This window comes from Lissotriton vulgaris, chromosome 3_1, assembly GCF_964263255.1.
Source record: "Lissotriton vulgaris chromosome 3_1, aLisVul1.2, whole genome shotgun sequence".
Lineage (NCBI taxonomy): Eukaryota > Metazoa > Chordata > Amphibia > Caudata > Salamandridae > Lissotriton > Lissotriton vulgaris.
In genome coordinates, this window is record NC_141689.1 from 92,763,341 (window position 1) to 92,785,057 (window position 21,717).

The 21,717-nt window shown below is 46.0% G+C and overlaps 1 protein-coding gene across 1 annotated transcript in view; it reads left to right on the forward strand.

The window, feature by feature from the left end:
* ADAM33 (ADAM metallopeptidase domain 33) overlaps window positions 1–21,717 on the forward strand; it is a 227,705-nt gene that overhangs the window by 123,137 nt on the left and 82,851 nt on the right. Inside the window, exon 4 of the mRNA XM_086962852.1 lies at window positions 20,980–21,058. Within this exon, the coding sequence (XP_086818978.1) occupies window positions 20,980–21,058 (79 nt within the window). The remainder of the gene's footprint in view (window positions 1–20,979; window positions 21,059–21,717) is intronic.

The window sequence follows — 21,717 nt, forward strand, 5'->3', positions numbered from 1 at the left end:
TTGCGAAGTGGGCAGAGAGTGAATGAAACTGCAGACTATGCCTGGCCAGGCGCAATGGGAATGAGAAATCAATGGAAATGGCTCGGGCGTGGGTGGCGCTTGTGGAACTGGTTAAGCACTCAATTGAAGATGAGGAGGGAATGCCCCGTGAGATAGAGGGCGCACAGGCTGATTGAAGCAGCTGAGACTTGACGGAGGAAGGGCATGATGGGTCCGGAGAGCGCTTGGCAAGGACACTCCTCCAGTTTTCCCGTACCATCCTAGGTTGAGATCTGCGAGGCAGGTATTTTGGTGGGCGATGCAAGTGTTCTAGGCGACTGCCTGTGCATTCTAATGGCCAACGGCATGCCTGGGGGGGGGGTTGGATGGGGTGGGAGGATTTTGTTGGAGAAGTGTGGCTCACTGGTTAGAGGAGGCAGACCTGGAAGCAGAGGTCAGCCCGGGACCAGGGTTCAATTCCCGGCTCGGCTGGGTCTTGAGTCCAAAATGTCTTCGGACTCGACAATTCTCACTCCGGTGCCTACTCGAACCACGGGTTCACACTCTGCGACTCTGGGCAATAGCTTGCTTAATCTCCACAACGGCCCCTTGCGGCGGGATGCCTGGCTTTCACCTTGCGGATGCCCTGCTGGGTATCTCACAGGGGAATACCAGGACGGGTTCCCTAAGCAAGCGCCGGGACGCCCCGTTGGGGCAGCTGTGCGCTATACAAGATACACTACATTTACATTTACATTTGTTGGGGTGTTTGAAGACCGGGGGAGCGGGTGGGATGGATATTGGGAGTTTTCCACTTGAATCTGTCTATTGGACTGTGACACGTGGAGGAGAGCTGATTTTTGCACCTTTCCATTTTGCCATGTGCCAATTTTCTCTTTGATTCAATGCGTTTCCCCTCCTTTTTTTTTTTAATCTAAGCCAAACCGTCTGTTTGCAAAAAGAATTCTTATGGGCATTCGGATAGCTTACCTAGGAATGAATTCCACCCCTTGCTTACCATTGGCTTTGGTGTTTCTGGATTTCTATTTGCCAGCTTTATTTGTTTTAGGCTGTCTAGCATGTCTTCATTCCTCATGTGGAGCATTGTTTGTTTACTGTATTCCTCAACGTGCTTTCTGTAAACAGGCTCTTAAATTCTTGTTCTTATCACATATGCTGTGCATTCAAAAACTGAGGTGAAATGTCGGGCTCTGTCTTCCGATGGAGTTTGCTGTTTTCTTTCCTTTCTCTGACTTCAAAGTGAGCTGATTTATCGGTCAATCTTGCTGGGTACTGGGAGAGAAAAGATCTTCTTCCTAGCTCACAACTAAAACTTAAGTCTGTAAATGAACTGTGCAGATATTTCAGAATGTATCCGAATTCGGAAAGCACAAATGAAGCACATTTTTAGTTTTCCTAAAGTGTGGTTGAAACATATTTTAAAATGATCAAAAAAATCAGTACACTAGATTGTCATTTCCACACATTTTCGTTTGTACGTGATACATTTTTATCAGTAAAGCTGTATGGGGATTAGTAATGGTCATTTCAATTGTAAATGTGTTACTTGTAATGAGGGTGCGCATTCATAACATGCATACTCCACTCTACTCTAAAAAACTGTACTTCACTCTATGGCACAACACAACACTCCTCTACGACACAACACACCACAACTGCCCACTCCACACATCACTATGCCACTTAACTCTAGGCCCTTCTACTACACTCTGACACTCCACTACACTCTACAACACTCCACTCCATGACATCCCATGACCCTCTATGCCAGTCTAATCCATTCACCTACACTGCACTCTGACAGTCTACTCTACGACTCCACTCCTACTCTACTCTAGGACTACTCCAAGACTCTCTTTCACCCTACGCCACTCCACCCTGACTCTACTCTTCACAACGTCCGCTCCTCCACTCTATGCGCCTCCATGACACTCCACGGCACCACACTGCACTCTTCGCAACTCTACTCTTCACCACTCTACTCCACTCTTTGCCACTCCACACCAGTCTCCTCTATGCCATTACCTTTTATCCATGCTGAGCAGCAGCCGCGCTGTGGTACAACATGACTTAAACAAATTGGCAAAGCCAATAGCTCTTACATAGGCGAGACCGATTGGCTTGGCCAATGCTTGTTTGTCTTTAAACCTTATTATCTCTGTTCATTGAGGTGTGTGTGAATCTCTATTCCTTGTATCTCTGTGGCCCCACTTGCTTTATATTTTGTGCAATTGTGGAGAAGGACATCCATATGCCAGGGCAGGCAGTGAGCAAAGCACACACTAGCGCGTAAACTTTCTTTCTCAGATACACTCTGCCGCTTCTCAATGCAGATTCAAGTGGGGAAGACTGAGTCTTCTTTGATTGGCCAAGCCGGTGGAGTGAAATTTTGATCTCAGCTTGGACTTCGGTTGCTCCAGCAATCAATTGTGGGTATTGCTTACTGCTAACACGTTTCACAAAATTCACCACAGAGTTTTTTGGGTCATTGAAAGACATCGTCAGCAAACACCCTTCCCAGGGAGGACGAGAGCGCAGCCCAGAGAGGTGGAGAATGCCACTAAAAAGATTTGATTTTGATGGATGGAGTTTTGCAAGGGTTGGCTAGCTTGTAATGCTTAGAGAGACCTAAAAACAGTTGTCAGACCTAAACATCAAAATGTTTTCAGTTACCAAAGATGTGGCACTGGAGAATGTATACAAAACGATAAGAGTAGCTGTGTTGGGTGTAGGTTTAGCTTTCGGTCTGTGTCCATGTTGAAGGTTCTTGCAAGGATGTCTGCACCCATGCCAGACGACCACTGCTCGTGCCCCCTTGTCAGTAGAAAGAGGGTCTGCCCTCCTTCTGCCATGTTCTGAATCAAAGGCCTATCACTGCAGTATCCACAGAGTATATGCTGTGGCTTCGCCAACCCAGTGCTCAAAACATATCAAGGCCTTCAGCCCGCCTCTCTGCCGCAAGACTCTTATGGTGTTTTCCACATTTAAATAAAGTGATCATACACAGAGATGAACTAGGCACGTTGGATTTATTAAACCTCATCCACAAACTGCCTCTCTTCAACTGACAAAATAGAACTTCTCATAACAATTCTAAAAAGAACATTAAATGCAGTACTACAATGTGAGTACATTCTTAGTTCTAATCCTACTATTCGTATGTGTAGCTTACTTTGTTTAACACTAATATCACACATCTTCCTCTTTAACAAAGAGAAGAAAACATGAGAAACAAAACACAAACATAATATGTGAATCAAAAACGCATAAGAAAGATAAGAAAGTGAACAAAAGTTATAACAAGCATTTACAATGCAGTGGTCTCGTCCTTGTTAAAGTTAGAGCTATTGGCATTGCTCATGATTTTTGTTTTTAAAACCTATAAATAAATGGCATTTTCATTTACAATGCCAATAGGTTAATCCCTCGCAAATGCGAGACCTATTGCATTTGCACCCACACGCACACAGAGCCACACACAGAGCCCCCTGTAAAGCACCGCTAGCTACCTCTTGCATCCCCGAATCCTCACCTAAATGTATAATAATCAAATTGCGCCGCTCTGCAATCTGCCAGGTCTGACCTATAGTGCCGATGTTGGACTATTTTGCACATACAGGGCATGCGCCGAGCTCCGACGCTGTCCAAGCTTAAAATAGCGTCGACCCCCTAATTTCTGTGCACGTTCGTCTCAAGAGACACGCGTTGCGTCGGCTCCACTTGCTCAGAGGCGGACCCAAAGCCACCACTGACCACTGCCACTCACGGCGGACTCCCATGCAAGTCTCGCTTAAGAAAGCAGAATGCCTGCACAGCAAAGGTACACAGGATCTACCGGGCCCAGAACCCGTAGCTTCAGGATAAACACAATCTGGATTCGGAACTATTCGAGATGGTCACAGCGTGCAAGACGGCTTAACAAATGTTTATTTATTTATTTATTTATTTTTAAAATTTATAAAGCGCGACGTATGCCCATGGGCGTCTTGGCGCTAAAATGTTCCTGTCTGTGCCTCAGTTGTGTCTACACCGGCACCGCAGCCGCCCTTTGTCACTTACTTGGCATCTCTCTCTTCTTCCTTCCTTTTCATTATCTCTCTATCTGACTCTGGGTCAGATCTGATAAAGAAAAATAAGTCCCGGACCTCAAAAATGAGTTCCTATTTACCACCACCCTCAACCGCAGGCACAAATTAAGTACTGATTGCCTCCAACAAGCCTTTCTTCTTCCACTACTAAAAGCCACGCTGTACACTTCAAATGCTCACTTTAAACGTGTTTCTCCGTCTTCCCCTGTTATCTCTATAACACCAATTACAGCTTGGAAAATGTTGCAGTTAATATGTGGTTGTCATGTCCTCACTGAACTATACTTGCTCATTTGTGCCCACCCAACGCTCGAGAATCTTAGCGATGTCATATCCTGCCTGCACACCGAGTGTTTGCTGCTCCTCCTTTCTACCTGTCAGGGTGCAGCTCGGTGGGGCCCCTGTAACAGGCCAGCCTCCTTTCCAGGGGCTGTAAACATGCCTGCGTCGCACCACTCTCTGCTGCCTAAGCTGCCAGCCCGCTGACGCCTCCTCAGCCTGCACAGGAGGGGCCCCCGCTGCAGGTGGCATCAGAGACAGGAGAAACACCTGGGCCGCCTCTGATGGAGGGCCCCTTTGGAGGAGGAGGAAGAGCACTGCAGTGTAAGGTAGGACCCGCTGGAGGGGATGGAAGGGAGAGAGACGAGACACCGGAGAGTGTGCCGGGTGGGAGGGAGACCATGGGGAAGAAGAGAGCGAGAGGTCTGTGGGAGAGCGGGTGGAGAAGGGGAGAGGCTAGAGTCCGGGGAGGACGAGGGGCAGAAGAGAATGGGGGCGAAAGAGAGGGGCTGCAAGGGTAGAGTGATAAGAGGATGGAGGGGCGGTAGAGGAAGGGGCGAGAGAAGACAGGAGGAAGAGGAGAGAGATGGGGTGCACGAGAATGAGGGAAGGGAGAAGTGGAGGATGTAGAAAAGAGAGGGAGATCGAGGGGAAAGAGGCAGAAGAGAGAGATGAGGTTAGATGTGTGGAAGACACGAGCATCTGGTGCCCGATGGCTGGCTCACGCTCAGCTCGGGTCCTTTTGGGCCCTCGAGTCGAAAACGAGCTGAGCTTTCATGACACACCATCTACTGGTTGATTTGCTGACTGTGAGACCAGAAAATCTCAGATTAGCTCCACAAAACCACATTGTGTGATCCGAGGCAAAACAATTTAGAAAAAATGTGATCAAACATAGTCCTTCATATACACTGGACGTCTGCTTATTCTCTGACTCTTTTCTCGAACACCACTTGGAACACTTGATAAATCTGTGGAAGTGTTTACCGTATTAAATAGCTTATTATGTAAGTCAACATTATCAAAAACCGAAATATTAGAATTTACAATCACAATGAGACTTTTGTTCCATATTCTCCCATCTTTTGTTTTGAAAGCATTTTTGAAGACCTTAACAACAGATTTGATATCAGTATATTTGGACCAAGGTCGACACCCAATGGGAGCTTTGATCTTTACAAGATCACCTATCTTCACCTCCTGAAACTGAACACATTTCTTACAATCAAAATACACTTTTCTATTATGTTTGTTTAATTTTCTTTTTCTCCACTCTCCTATGTGGTTGTCTACTAAACCTTTGTTTAATTTCATACACCCTGGACACAATTTTGTATTCGGAATCCTTCCTTTGAACAACTCCAAAGGAGGTCTCCCAGTGGTAGAATGTGGAGATATACGATGAGAAGTAATTCTGTCATGTAGAACATCCTTTCAATTCAACCCATTAACCCTAGCAAGTTGTATGCATTCCTTGAGTGTTTTGTTGACTCTCAACAGCACCATTAGTTTCTGGATGATAATAGCACATTTTTTGTGGTCGATACCACATTTTTAAAAGAAACCTTCAAATATACTCGAACAAAATTGTGGACCATTATCCGAGAGAATGCTGTTGGGAAAACTCTCTCTCTTATTTCTTCTAAGAATTTTATGACCGTCTCAGAAGAAATATCTCTAACAGCTCTCACTTCAATCCATCTTGAATATAAGTCAACCACAACAATCAGATATGGGGTGTCACTTACCCCATGTAGTGGACCAAGAATATCAAATGCAATTTCATCCCATGGATGATTAGGCAATTTTCTGCAAACCATCGCTATCTGTTTTGTTTTGAGAATGTTATCACTGGCACAACATTCTATACTACTATCAACATCCACCAACATTGAAAGACAATCTGCTGATTGAATGATCACACCAGGAATATATTGAACATCAAAATCTAATTCCTGCAGCGAAATTATCCATTTTCTAATTCTAGACGAGATGGCATCCAGACCTTTCCCGAAATATCGCTAATGATTCCTTCTCTATAACCGAGTAATTCAACTCCGATCCTCTAAGGCACCTTGAAGCACAAGCAATTAAAGATTCTTTTCCATTTTACTTTTGAAGTAAAACAGCACCCAGGCCCTTATCACTTGCATCAGTAAAAACATATGTAGGATCACCAGGAACAAACACATGAAGAGAAGGAGCTTTCCTCAATTCTTCTTTGATAGAAACAAACTCTCTCATGCACTCACTTGACCATTTAAGCACCACATTTTTCAGTCCGTTTTCTCAAATTATGCGTTTTATCTGCATAATCCGGTATAAATTTACCATAAAACTCTACCATACCTAAAAATGACAGAAGTTCCTCTTTATTGACTGGTTCAGAAATCTTAATGATAGAATCTACCAATTCTTTCTTTGGAAAAAACCCTGCTCCAGTTATGCGGTGACCAAGATAATTAACCTCTTCCATATCAAATTTACACTTGTCCCTCCTAAGAGACAAACCAGACTCCCTTAGTCTTTCTAACACAGCACAGACACGTGCATTGTGTTCTTGCATAGAACCTCCATATATCAACAAGTCATCTTGGTAGTATTTGACACCCAAAAGACCCTTAAAAATTCTAGACATGATTTGCTGAAATACTGAAGCTGCGGAAATAAGTCCAAAAAGCATTCAACGAAACCTAAAAGTGCCGATGGGAGTAAAAAAAGCTGTTAATTCCTATGATTCTTCGTCTAGCTCTACCTGATGATAGACAGAAGCCAAATCAAGTGTAGTAAAGTACTTTGCCCCCTCTTATGTACCAACCATTTCATCAATGTTGGGTAAAGGGAACTTGTCTACCACAACTTCTTTGTTCAAGGAACGCAAGTCAATACAAAGGCGTAACTCGCCACTGGGTTTCTTAGCTACTACAATTGGAGCCAACCACCCTGTGGCTTCAACTGGTTCAATGACTCTCATGTCTATAAGTTTCTCTATTTCTCTTTGTACCCCAGCTTGTTAATTTAAAGGTATTCTCCTAACCTTAGCTACCACAGGGACCGCATTGTCTCTTAACCTAATATGATGTTTATATCAGTTGAGGCAACCTAGACTGTCTTTAAAAACATTGGGAAACTGATCTGCAAACATAGAGGATAGATCATCTACTTTCTGAACTTGTACCTGTGGTGACTCATTGGGATTGAGGCGTACACCAAGTAGGCGTTGATGTGGCCACCCTAAGAATGCATCACCCCGCTTAGCCACATATACCTGCCCTGCAATCATGCGACCAGAAAACTCAATTGTAGCAATAAAATTACCCCAGAATTTTAATTGGAATCCCTCCATAACCTAAAGGTGAGATATCACTTTTAACAAGTTTTACTTTGTTGTGGAAAAACTTGTTCCTCCATTATTGTAATATGCCAACAAGAGTCAAATTTAACCCCTTCCCTGCTGCGCACATTCTCCTGCTGTGCTGGGGGCATGCACGACGCCCCCATGCTCCTGACGAGCTCAGCTCGTCATGCAGTACAGTGCCCCTGTGCTCATGACGAGCTGAGCTCGTCACGGCCACACCCGTTTCTTTAGAACGCTCCGCACAGCAGGGGAATTAGCCTAGCGTGTGAGCGTTCTAAAGGCCATGACTAGCTCAGCTCGTCATAAGCACAGGAGCAACGTAGCTCATGACGAGCTGAGCTAGTCATGAGCATGCAAGGGGTTTAAGTTAATTTGTACATCATCAATATCCACTACACTACCATTAACTTGAAATGTGACGGACTTTACCTGTGGTTGGGACAATTTCTTTGTTGTGCTATTGCCTCTATTACCTTTGGTTTTACAACATTTAGCAAAATGTCCCTTTCTACCACATGCACTGCGTGCTACTCTTAAAGCTGAACAAAGGGAAGCATTGGCCATATGACCAAAACGTCCACATCTAAAACAAACCGGTCTACTTTCTTGCACAGGAACATTTGTAATGTTAGACATGGAATTTCCTTTATCATTATTTACAGAACTGTCCTTTTTAACTTGGCATACAACTTCTTCTAACTTAGGTTCTACTTTTGCTTCAGAAGTGGTCGTTTTATCTTTCTCTCCTTGAGTTAATCTTGTCTCTCTCCCACAGAAGGACTGTGGTTCAGGCCCTTATCACCTCCAGGCTGGACTATGCTAATGTCCTCTACCTAGGTCTCCCAGATTGTCTCCTCAGCAAACTTCAGGTTGTGCAGAACTCGGCTGCTAGAGCCATCCTGATGTTGAGGCCGAGAACTCCCATTTCGCCCCATCTCAAGAATCTACATTGGCTCCCCATTGTTAGAGGGCCGATCTCAGGAGGGGACAGATTTCGCACCTGACCAGCCTGGGACCCACCTCTCTTAGGAATACAGCCGAGCACTGGCGGGAGACCCTCAGGTTGAGGATCTCGAATCTAGATTCGTACGCGCTGCGCTAGCACCACTTCAACAGAGAGACACCACACTGGAGGTTTTGAGAGAACGTATTCTTTATCTCTTCAAAATAAAAATGGATCTTTATGATCCGTAGTTTCTCAAGTACAGACGAGCAAGGGCTCAAAGAGTCTTGGTAGGGATAGGTTAGCGGGACAGTCTCAAAGCTCAAGGTATCCGGCGCACAGCTCTCAATCCTCAAGCTGGGGGATACAGAGTGATCTTGGGTCCAGCCAGACCAGAGTAGTCTCTCGAGCCGCGATCGAATCAGCAGGGCTCGAGCAAGGAGGTCGTTGTCTTACGGTTTCGGGGAGCCGCGAACGAATCAGCAGGGCTCAAGTTCTCAAGGTAGCAGGGGAGCCGCGACAGCGTCAGCAGGGCTCGGTGATCTTCTCGGTTACAGAGGAGCCGCGACAGCGTCAGCAGGGCTCGGTGATCTTCGGTAGCAGTGGAGCCGCGACAGCGTCAGCAGGGCTCAGATAGTTCTTTGGATAGTAGGGGAGCCGCGACTAATCAGCAGGGCTCAGGAGTCTCTTCGGTTGCAAAGGAGGAGCCGCGACCAGGTCAGCAGGGCTCTCGTAGTCCAGGATACAACTGCCTGATCGTTCCAGAGCCACCCTTGATATAGGACTCCCTTCCTTTGATGTCCGGAGTCCTCGCAGGCGGAGGTCTTCGCACCTGGGGGCTAGTTGTTGGGGGTTTCGCCTCGGCGGCTACTTTCATCCTTTCAAGTTGGGTCTGGAGGGATCCCAGACACTCAGCAGGCCTGAAGCCAGCCCTCAGGGAGGCCGGATGGGTGATCGAAACTCATCTCTCGAGGGGAGGTGGAAGGTGTGACCAAGCTACTCCTCCCTCTCTCGCTCACAGGGAGCGCTCTACCCCCTGGCCGAGGTCGGGCTGGGGCCGGGGCGGCCATTTTAGGTGCAGGGACATGGGCCTCGGCCTCGGATGCCAGGAAAATGGGGGACGAGGACAGGAAGCCCAGGGTCGGGATGTGTATCATGGCGGGAAGGGTCGGGTGGTTCAGGGTCTTGGGAAGCTGTCTGGTTTAGGGGTGACCACGCCACGAGGCCGGGTCCAACATAAATTGGCTCTCCATTCACCACAGAATCCAGTTCAAAGCCCTGTCCATCACCTTTAAGGCCTTACATGGTATCGGGGCTGCCTACATCAGGAGGAGAGCGAGCTACTACACACCTGGTAGAGCCCTCAGATCCTCTCACCAACATCGGATGAGTGTGCCTATATTCGATCGCGCCCACTTAGGAGGGCGCTCCTTTCAAGTCCAGGTCGCTCACCTTTGGAATGAACTTCCGATAACAATCAGACAAGCTCCATCCATTCCGCACTTTAGGAAATTATTGAAGACATGGCTGTTTCAGCAGTAACTCTGGCCTCGCCCCTATACGCGCCTCCCCCCTTTATTGCTCTGTTTTCGCTGGCGTCGGTACACTCTTCTGAGAAGCTGTGCGCTCTACAAATATGATAAATAAAATAAACATTTCATCATGTGTTCTACTTGTTTAGCAATGGCTAAGACTTCTTGTAATGGCGGTTCATCATTCAACCATAGTTCTTTCCTGATGTTGTCATGTGCACATTTCATACAAACTGATCTCTAATTCTCTCCTCCACTGCTTGACCAAATTTGCATGATGAAGCTAATTTCCTTAAAGCTGACACAAATTTCTCAACTGACTCATCCTTTTTTTGTTCACGTAATTTGAAGTGATATCTTTCCTTTATGTACTTAACCTTGGAAGATCATGACGATCAAGTTGTAGAATACATATTTCATATTCAATTAGATTTCTTTGTTCAGATGCACTAAGGTCTGGTAGATGTTCCAAAACCTCTTGTCCCTCACCACGAAGACAGTGAAGCAACAACGAATGTTTACGTTCTGCACTTAAGTTAGTGCCACAAACCCTCGCATAATTTGCAATTTTTTTCTCCATTTTTGCCATTTAACATTTGGTTCACCCAGGCTTGTCAAAAAGAAAGGTGGTTGAGTGACATTTTGCATTATGACTTAAATAGGATGAAATTAAGCACATAAAATACACATGCACCTTATATGTTATGTTATATTATGTTATATTGTGATTTATAACGCGCACAACTACTCCTGAGTATCCTGGCGCGAAGCAGTCTAGAACAAGTGGCGAGAGAAGAAGAATTAGTAGGGCTGTTTAAAAAGGTGGGTTTTGAGTAATTTTTTAAAACATCTTAGGTCCTGAGTGAGGCGCAGCACTAACGGGAGGGCATTCCACAGGATGGCTGCTTTAAACGAAAGAGACTGACCACCCATCTTAGCTCGACGAAAATGAGAAATTACCATCAGTCGTTGGGCAGCAGACCTAAGCGAGCGTCAGGGAATGTAGAAAGCCACTCTCTTCTTGATATAAGAGGGGCCGGAGTCGTGTAAAGCTCTGTGTGTTAGGACCAGAGCCTTAAATTGTACCCTCTGGATCACCGGCAACCAGTGGAGTGTGCACATTTGTGTTCTTATACTGGTCCGTTTAGAGACGCCTAGAAGGAGTCTTGCCGCCGCATTCTGAATAAGTTGTAGCTTGTTGGTCAAGTATGTCGGAATGCCAAGGAAGAGTGCATTGGCATAGTCCAAGCGGGACAGAATAAGTGCCCGGGCAACCATCTCCTTGGCAGGTTGCGGGAGCAGAGGAAGGAATCTGCCTAAGGATTTGAGGGTCCCAAAGCAGATGCCTGTAAGTCTTTTTATATGCTCAGTAAATCTAAGATCTGCTCCAAACCAAATGCCTAGATTCTTAGCTGGGCCACCCTCCGATAAAGGCCCGGGAAAATCAGGGGGCCACGGAGCTTCTGTGAACTGAGGGGGAAATTGACCATAAAGTATGATTTCTGATTTCCCCTTGTTGCATTTTAATTTCGCCTGGGCAAGCCAGGTGAACACGGCGGCTAAGCATCTTTGCGCCGCTTCTGTGCTGACGATCGGGTCATCCCAGGTGAACAGCAGCTGGGTGTCGTCGGTGTATACCATAATCTTGGCGCACAGTTTTTCAGCCAGAAAGAGCAGTGGGGTCATATAGATGTTGAAAAGAAGCGGGCTTAGCGTTGAGCCCTGCGGGACACCCGTCTGAACTTCTCTGGTCGATGAGGAATAGGGGGGCATCCAGATTTGCTGGGAGCGGGAGGTCAAAAAGGATTCCAACTATGACCACACCGACCCAGAGAGGCCGATGGCGGATAGGCGCGTCAGGAGAAGCTGGTGTGGTACTGTGTCGAAGGCGGCAGAGAGGTCTAATAGAATCAGCGCCGCTCTGCCGCCCTTATCCAGACATTCTCTGATTGCCTCCGTCACCTCCACAAGAGCAGTCTCCGTACTATAGGAGGATCTAACGCCTGACTGCGCTGGATAGAGGGCCCCTGAGTTTTCAACAAAGACATTCAGTTGTCGAAAGGCCACCTTCTCACAGACTTTGGCCAACGCTGGAAGCAGGGAGATCGGTCTATAGTTTGCCGTGACAAGGGGGTCAGCCGATGTTTTTTTTAATAGTGGAAGGAGCTTAGCCTGCTTCCATTGTATCGGCACCATAGCAGACTGCAGCGACCTATTAACAATCGCTGTGACTTCCGTGCCTATAATATCAGCAACTCCAGCCAGAACTCTGGCTGGGCAGGAATCTGAAGGAGATCCTGATTTTAGCGATTTGAGGATGGAGAGGATATCTGGCAGTTCTACCCGGTCAAACTGGGAGAAAGACTTGCTGGGGGGCGAGCAGAGTGGCAGATCAGGTAGAGGGTGTGAGGGCGTGGCAAACAAAGCTAAGCTTTCTTCAATCAGTTTGATCTTATTGATGAAAAAGGACGACCGCTCCTCACACCAACCTGTGGAGATGGGAATGGGCTTTAGTTCTGCTTGAGGTGACATAAAGCTTTGTACGATGGCAAAGATCTCTTTGCTATTGTTATCTGCCTTCAGTATTCTGGACGCGTAGTACTCGCTTTTGGCCTTCCTAACAGCGGTGTAATATATTCTCTGCGAAGAGCGAAGCTTGGATTTGGCTAGCGGGCAGTATGCCACCCTCCAAAGTCGTTCCAACTTCTTACAATTAAGCTTCAGATCTTTTAGCGTCAGTGAGTACCAGGGTTGCGATGGCGTCTCACGCTGATGGATTCTAGACATGGATTTGCACGTGGCTTCGACCCCGTGGCTAACCCAAGCATTGAATTAGTCGAATTGCCCTTCCAGATCATCTACTAGGGCTGCCTGCGAGTGAGACAAGGCCTCCACCAGCCCAGGTATACTAATCTTGCGGGCAAGAGGCCCCAAAGGAGAAGGGGATTGGCAGGACGACTTGCTCATGGCCCATGAAAAAGTAATCCGAGCATGGTCTGTCCAAGTCACCGGCCGGGGATCATCAACCTCTAGTGGAAAGTTGGAACATACCAGATCTAATAAGTGGCCCTGTGTGTGAGTAGGTTTAGCGACCCACTGGGTCAGTTGGATCAGACCCAAGAGATCCATAAGGGCCCGAGTATCAGGGGCCTCAGGGGAATCCAAATGGATATTAAAGTCTCCAAGAAGTAGAAATCTGGAAAAGCGAAAAACTTGTTCTGCCAGGGATTCACCTAAAGATTTTATAAATGACCAAATCTGCCCGGGAGGGCGGTAGATCAGAGTTCCCACTAATGTAAAATGGGGCGTTAGGATGAAGGAGAAGTCAAATGCTTCTCCCTCCACTACCTTCGAAGATTTTTCACATACAAATGTCCATGATTCTCTAAACATCACAGCTGTCCCTGCTCCTCTCCCCAAACTGCGATCGGCACGAGCAAGGCGATAGCCTCGGGGGACGGCCAGCTCAACCACCGGTGCACAGGACTCCCTAAGCCATGTTTCTGTGATAAACAGAATATCTAGTTTGTTATCAATAATAAGTTTGTAGATATTCACGGAGTGTTTCACCATAGAACGGGCATTAATCAGGGCTGCCTGTACTGTCCGTACTTGCAGGACCGTCCGGTGGGCTCTCGTCCAGAGAGTGGGCAGATGGAAATTGCAGTCAGGGCATCCCCACACCCTGTCAATGGTCAGGTTACAACATTTCTGACCTGTATGAGGGCCCGGATTCCAGGACAATAAATCTGCTCGGCTATAAGGGCGCCGGCTGGCATCTCCCTTTCCAATACTGGCAGAGTAAATGGCCCTCAGCATGGTCCAGACACGGACGGGCGCAGACGGGCTTGCCTTGAGCGCGCTCTCGGCGCGCCCGCTGCGCACGTCCGCTGCGCGTCCTGCCCAGTGTGGCTGCAAATAGTCGCGCTGGCGACTGTAACACTAACCTCACCGGAAGAAGGCTCCCGGAAGTGAGGTGCCCTGAGGTCTTCCCTCCGCAGCAATCGGCCAAGCCGTGGCGGACCGGGGAAGCCTCAGACAAGGTAAATATGCAGGCACACAAACAGTAATTAAAAGGAATTCCCCTTTGTATTAAAACCCCCAAATCGGATTTAAAACTAGCAGCATATCAGCATTGTGCAAAAGAGCAAAAGCGGCTTTGAAATAAAATCGTTTGTAATCAACGAAGTGCAAATGCAGCTTTTACTCGCCAGCAGTGTGTAACTTTGCAGATCCCTCCTACTGTATCCAATTACCACCACCAGCTACTAAATAATGGTTACATCTGTAAAAAGATCACAAAATAATTTTATAAATGATTTATACACTTGTACCACCAAGGTAATGAGAATACTTCAATTTTCTCAATACTGTTATTTCCCTTTTTTTCTTACATAGATGATGTGATAAATATTGACTCTAAATCTTTAATTTTATCACACACCTAGAGATGATACGTAAAATAAAGGACTCATATAAAATAACTTCCAAGTCTTTCAAATTGCGGTCTTTTTTTATAGATCCACTTTATTTAAGTGGCTCATCAACTAACTTGTGCATCTATCCGTTGAATTCAAGATAAAAATAACAATTACCTTGACCTTTCAAAACCTCTCTTCGAAATAAGAGGGAAAAACAAAGCTCTTCGTCTCGTAATGTAGCTGAAGTACGCGTTGCCCATTTCCTTAGCAACGCGATGGCTCTTGATGCAGATCCCTCATTACGAAAACAAAGAGCACATTCGGTCGAGACCACCTTACTGAAACGCACACTTCCTTACGTCATTGAAACGCAAGCAGGCATTGAAACGCAACAAGTAAAATGAAGGCAAAGTCTCACAGCTTGACGTCACTGAAACGCCGATATCCAGTTACGTTTTTGCGCAGCTCCAAATCAACTCAAAACTGCGTAGGCTCACGTCTACGTCTACGTACTAGTTGACACTCATACGAAAACAATGCCAAGTGCCACTGGAACGCAAGAGCTCTCACGTAACTTGAACTCACACCCAAATTGCTAATGCGATGCTTCCAATTTTAATCACATTACGGAAGATATGCGCATTATTTATTAAAAGCCTCCCTCCGTTCTCCTCACCAGATAATAAACGATTGACGAATAACTTTCCTTTCGTCAAAGTCTGCCGCAGTGAAGTAAACGCTTCCCTTCTTAATAGCGGACAGCCGCTGGAGGAGACGCGTTCCGGCTTAATTAGGCTTGCGTTGAGGCTATCTTCCGCCCGATCGTCGCCAAATAAATGTGGTGTTTTCCACATTTAAATAAAGTGATCATACACCGAGATGAACTAGGCATGTTGGGTTTATTAAACCTCATCCGCAAACTGCCTCTCTTTAACTGACAAAATAGAACTCATAACAATTCTAAAAAAACATCCAATGCAGGCATATGTGAGTACATTCTTCTAATCCTACTATTCACATGTGTAGCTTATTTTATTTATTTATTTATTTATGCAATTTTTAAGCGCTGCAATTACCCTTAGGTGTCTCGGCGCTGAAGGCTAAAGCTGAATACCAATAAAATAGATCTCTGAAGCAGTAGTTACATGTTTTAAGGATTACTTACTTTGTTTAACACTAATCACAACTCTGTTATCACCAGAGCATAGACGGTGTGAGGCACAGAGGCATAGTGCTTTGACCAGAAGAACTATTGAATTTCAATGTTTTTGGTTTTGATTTCTAACAAGAGTGACTCTATAAATGTAAGTAGGAGATAAGGTTAAGTTACTACCTTGACCTTTCTGTTGCAGCTGTGTCGACCTAACAAATCTTTTTTTTTTTTTATTTCTGTAATTTTTTATTGTATATAAAAAAATATATATTTACATGGAGCATACATGAGTGGCGGAAAGAAAGAGGGAAAAAAAAGAAAGAAAAGAGAAAAAAAAGAAGGCGCCGGGGGGGGGGGTGGGGGGGGGCATAGTAGTATTGTCCTGCAATAGTTTGTTCCTTGCCATGGTGCGTGGGGTCGGATAGATCTACTAGTCCAAGAAGGAAGAAGTCCGTTAACCGAGTCTTGCTTGGCGTTGTCTTCTTTCCCCCCATTGATCTGCCTGGTGGGTATAACACCCCGGACGATAGAGAGAAAGAGAGTGATAGAGGTAGGAGATAGGAGAGTGTACTTCCTAGCCGGTTTCTCTTGTTGGAGTGTCGGTCCCTGTGGTGTGTCCCTCGGTGGCTGTCTAGTGTCTGGTGTCTGCGCCTAGGGGGGTTTATGCGATGAAAGGTAGAGATCTAGGGGCCTCCACATGTTTGATTGCCTGTGTGTTTTCGGTGTATATTTCGCTGTAATGTTATCTGCCCCTCTTAGGAAGGTGACCCAGTTGAGCCATGCCTGCGGTGTCGCTTTTGTGGTGTCCTTCCAGTTGCTTAGGATTATTTTGACTGCAGCCGTTAACAGTAGGTCAATGAGGTCGCGGTCTTCTGTCGTTGTGATGGACGGGGATGCAAAGCCCAGGACTAGACTTGGAAAATCTATGTGTATGGCTACGCCAGTGATGTCCTTGATAAGCTTCCCCGTTCTTTCCCAGAAACCCTTGATCTGGGGGCAGCTGAGTAAGAGATGCTCTAAATCCCCCCTACCATCGTTACAGTTCCAGCATGTGTCGCTCTCTCGGATCCCCAGGGTGGATAGGCGGGCCGGTGTCCAGTAAGCCTTGTGCACTAACCAGTATTTGGTCTGATTTAGTGAGGCAGTTATCTTTTTCCTAGTGGTCGATCTCCACAATTCGGCCTTTTCTGTTTCGCTTAGTGCCTTCCCCGCTACAGTCCCCCAGAAGTTTGTGACTTTGTCATTGAGTTTGGTGTGTTTGGGGCGTAGGGCTCTGTAGAGGTGTGCTATTTGGTGTCCTGTTTTGTTGAGATTGGCTGCAAGCTGTAAGAGCGACGGTGTCTGACTTGTGAGGTTTGCCTTCCTAATAGCTACTTTTATTTTCAGGAAGTTGTATAGTTCTATGTTTTGTAGGTTGTGCGCTTCCTTGAGTGTGTCAAACGTTGTGTTCTCGCCTTGTCTTAGAAGGTCATGGGCCGTGGATATGCCCTGTCTGTACCACACAGGCATGTCCAGAACCTTATCTCTGTATTTTAAGGTAGGGTTGTGCCAGAGGGATTCAAATTGGCCTCCCCTGATGCTTGTTGCTAGTGTTTTGTCGACGCTCAGTAGGGCTATCTTTGTGTTCTTGAGGATGGGGTTCTCCCTCATTGCTGGGTGTCGTGTGGCTGTCAGGAGAGTTATGGGGTTCATGCCCTTTAGTAGGCCGCGCTCAAAGGATAGCCATGCTGGGGTGTATTCCTTTCTTGGGTCTAGCCAATGTAGTCCCTGTCTAGCTATGCATGCCGTCTGGAATCGCTTGAAATTCGTTATGTTCAGGCCCCCCTGTTCTTTAGATAGCCTTAGCTTGTGTAGGCTTATTCTTGGTTTCTTCCCCCTCCAGAGGAAGCTGTTTAGTAACTTGTCAAGTGTCTTGTGGAAGCTCTCTGTGTTAGTCAGTGGGAGCATTGTTAGCAAATAGTTGACCATTGGTGAGAGCATCATTTTGATCGCCTCTATCCTTCCCCACCATGTTGTGAACCTGGGGGACCACCCCTCTACCTTGTCCTTGATTTTCTGTATCGTTGCGAGCTCGTTGTGTTCCAGTGTCATTCTTAGGTCCCTCTCGAAAAGGATGCCCAAATATTTTATGGGTTTTGGTTGCCATGTAAGTCCTGATGTTCCTAATACTGTTCTTGTTGCGTGGATGTTTAGCGGTTTGCATTCCGATTTGTCCCTGTTAAGTTTGTACCCCGAGACCTTGGCGTATTTGTCAATGGTGTCAGTCAGTGCTTTTATGGATCTCTCTGGGTCTTCGGTGACTATTAGTACATCATCTGCGTACGCCGCTAGCTTGAAGGTCTCTCCCCCTATTGGTATCCCAACAATGTCCACATTGGTTCTGATCATCGTGAGGAGCGGTTCTATGGCTAGCAGGAATAGGGCTGGTGATAGGGGGCATCCCTGTCTAGTTCCTCTTCCCAAGTTGAGTGTGTTTGATGTGCCTCCATTGACCACCACCCTTGCTTTGGGGTTCTCATATAGGGCCATCACCATCTTCCTATAGTTTGGACCTAACCTGAATTTCCCCATGCACTGATCCAAGAAGGGCCATGAGACTCTATCAAAGGCTTTCTCAGCATCTAAAGCTATCATGACTGCTGCGTTGTCGCTGCGTGAGGAGTGGTTAATTACGTGGCATAGGAGTCTCGTGTTGTCATGTGACATCCGGTTTTTAAGATAGCCTACTTGCGAGTTGTGTATGAGTTTCGGAAGGTAAGCGTTGAGTCTATTGGCTAGGATTTTTGCATATATTTTGCAGTCTACATTGATGAGGGAGATCGGTCTAAAGTTCTTCGCCTCTGTTGTGTCTTTCCCTTCCTTGGGTATCACTATTATATTTGCCTCAGCCATTGAGGGTGTCATGTGTCCGCTCTGGGCGCATGCCGTGAATACCTCTCTCATTGTGGGTTTAAGTAAGTTCAGGTATTGCTTATAGAAGCCAGCTGTGAACCCGTCTGGTCCGGGTGCCTTGTTATCTTTGAGGCCTTGCGTGGCTCTCTCTATCTCGTCCCCCGTTATGGGCATTTCCAAGATGTCTCGTTCCTGGTCCGTCAGTGTGGGTGTGGCTATGTTCGCTAGTAGCTCTTTCCCCCCATCATCTTGCAGTGTGTCATCCTTTGTGTACAGTCCCTCGTAGAAATCCCTGAAGACTTCAAGGATGTCTTTGTTTGAGGTCTGGGATATGCCGTGTTTGTCTTTGAAATAAGCAGTTGTTTGTCTTTGATGGCACTTATCATGTGGTGTCTCTGCTTTCCTCTCAGATAGGATGCCAGGTTTTTGCCCGCTTTGTTTGCAGTGCACAGATTAATTGATTTATATTTATTGATCCAAGTGCCCGCTCTCTCGCTCAGTATCCTGTTTAGTTCGTACTTTAATTTAGTTAGGTTTGTGAGTGTGTTCCTGTCCTCTAATCTGGCTATGTGGCTGTTCTCAAGTTTTTTAATTTCCTTCGCCAGTTCTGCAACTTTCTTGTTTCTGTCTTTGTTCATCCTTCCCTTGACTGTCATGACTGTTCCCCGAATGGTGGCCTTCAGGGCGTCCCATAGGACTTCCCTGCTTGTGTTTGGTTCATCGTTTAGTAGTAGGTATTCTTTTATTGCCTCCTCTATTTTGGCTCTCGCTGGGGCGTTTTGGAGCAGGCTGTCGTCGAACCGCCATCTGCGGGTCGGCTCGTCGTTGTGTTTGCCCGATAGTGTTAGGCTTATGTGTGAGTGGTCTGATATAGTTCTGGGTCCTATTTCCGTGTGGTCTATAAGGTGAGTATGTGTTTCTGACATCAGAATATAATCTATTCGGCTGTATGAGTTGTGTGGGTTGGAGTAGAAAGTGTACTCCCTGGCGTCTGGGTTACTTATGCGCCAAGGGTCACTTAGACTTAGTTTGGAGCAGAGATTTTTAAGGATGTGGGGATTTTTTGTTGCTTGGCTTGGTCTGTATGGATGCCTATCAATTGCTGGATCCAGGACTTGGTTCATATCCCCCGCGACGATCAGCAGGTCTCCTAGAGGTAGTGAGTACAGTTGTGCGCCCACCCCCTCCCAAAATGTTCTGTCGTCACTGTTGGGCCCATATATGTTAGCTACTTGGAATGTCTCCCCTGCCCTTCTGAGTGTCGTCGTGAGCATTCTCCCTTGTGTGTCTGCCTGAGAGCCTACCACTTCTATTTTGGAGTGTTTGCTTATAATTGTTACTACCCCATTCTTCTTATTCTGTGCTGGTGAGCCCTGCACCTCACCTATCCAATTGGCCCCTATGCGGCTGATGTCCTCTGCTTGCAATCTTGTTTCTTGGAGTATGTATATGTCGCTCTTGAGTTTCCTAAGGTGTTCGAGTACCTTCCTCCTTTTCACCGGGCTGTTTAGACCCTTGACGTTTAGGGACACTATCTTAATGTCAGACGCAATGCTACTCTTGTTGCTGTTTATCATTTACAATGCTTTTGTTTCCGCATTTGCAGTGGCTTTTCTCTGCGTCTTTTCGGTCTTTCGCTTGTGTGTGGGACCATCCCCCTTCTCCTGCGTGTACTTCTCCCCTGTGTGAGTGTAAGAAGAAAGATAGAAAGATAGAAAGATAGAGTAAAGAAAGGACAGATGATAGTGAGTAGACCCATGTATGTGCTCCCCGCTCCCCCCCGTTCTTCCGTCCCCTCCCCCCCCGATTGTCCCTCCCCCCCTCCCTTACTTGCTGAGTGGGTGTGCGACGACAAAGTTCCTTTGCTCCGCGTCTTTCCCCTGAGGTAGTGTCGGTTTCCTTCCATGATCTAGCTCGACTGAGGTGGAAATGGTGCCAAGGACAGAGCCTGGCATCCTGCTCTGCCGCGGCTTGATTGTCTCAAACCCACAGCGGGAAATAAAAGTACTATAACTAGAATGAAGAGCGACAGTCAGCACATCAAATCGACCTAACAAATCTTAACTCAACTTTGACTAAAGGCTTTTTCTCTAGTGACTATGCATATATAATGACCAAAGCAGGCAATGCAGATCAGGTGATGTCACTCCCTGTGAAGTCCCTTTAGGGGTGGAGAATGAAGTGACTGTGATGTCCCCTCCAATACATCTTTCGAACTGAGCCTGTGTCTCCTCTAAGCATGCAGAGGGGTCTCATACCATGAAAGGACCCTCGTTACTCATGGACGCTGGTCTGCTTTCTACCTGTTTGTAGGGAGCTGCTCACGAGAGATTTCACTGAATCGCATTATCTGGAAGATGGGACACTGATCACCCAGCCACGTCATCAAAAGGTAGGTGTGTCACATATAAGGTTATGCAATATACACTGCTGGATTCTGTAACACACACACACTCAAATTGTGTTGCTATCTAAATGTTTTATCTGTACTGTTATTGTAGTATAGACCAGGCCATCAACATCTAAATCTGTACAATAATGACTGAACAAGCATTTGCAATGCAATAGGTCTCGCATTAGGAAAGTTTAAGCTATTGGTATTGTAAATGACACATTTTTTATTTATGTTTTGGTTTTGAAAATAGCGAAATTAATAGTTTTGTCATTTACAATGCCAATAGTTTTAACTTTCGCAAATGTGACACCTATAGCATTTGTAATGCAATATGTGTTGTATTTACGTGACTTAGATGTATTGATATTACAAATAACAATGTTTTAAAAAAAAAAAAAATTATGCTTAAATAAAAGTTATTGTAATTTATAATGGCAATAGCTTAAACTTTTGTAAATAACTTTTGTGAAGATTATGTTCAGTGTATTATATTGTGATGAAAATCCAAGAACATAAGTGAAATATTAACATCTTTTTGTGACATCTATACTACTATAATAAAGTAAGAACTTTCAGGCTTTGAGGCGGGTAAACTCGGGAATCACAGCGCCAATCTACACACCCTATACACCGTTGAAATCGTCAGGGTGTGTAGA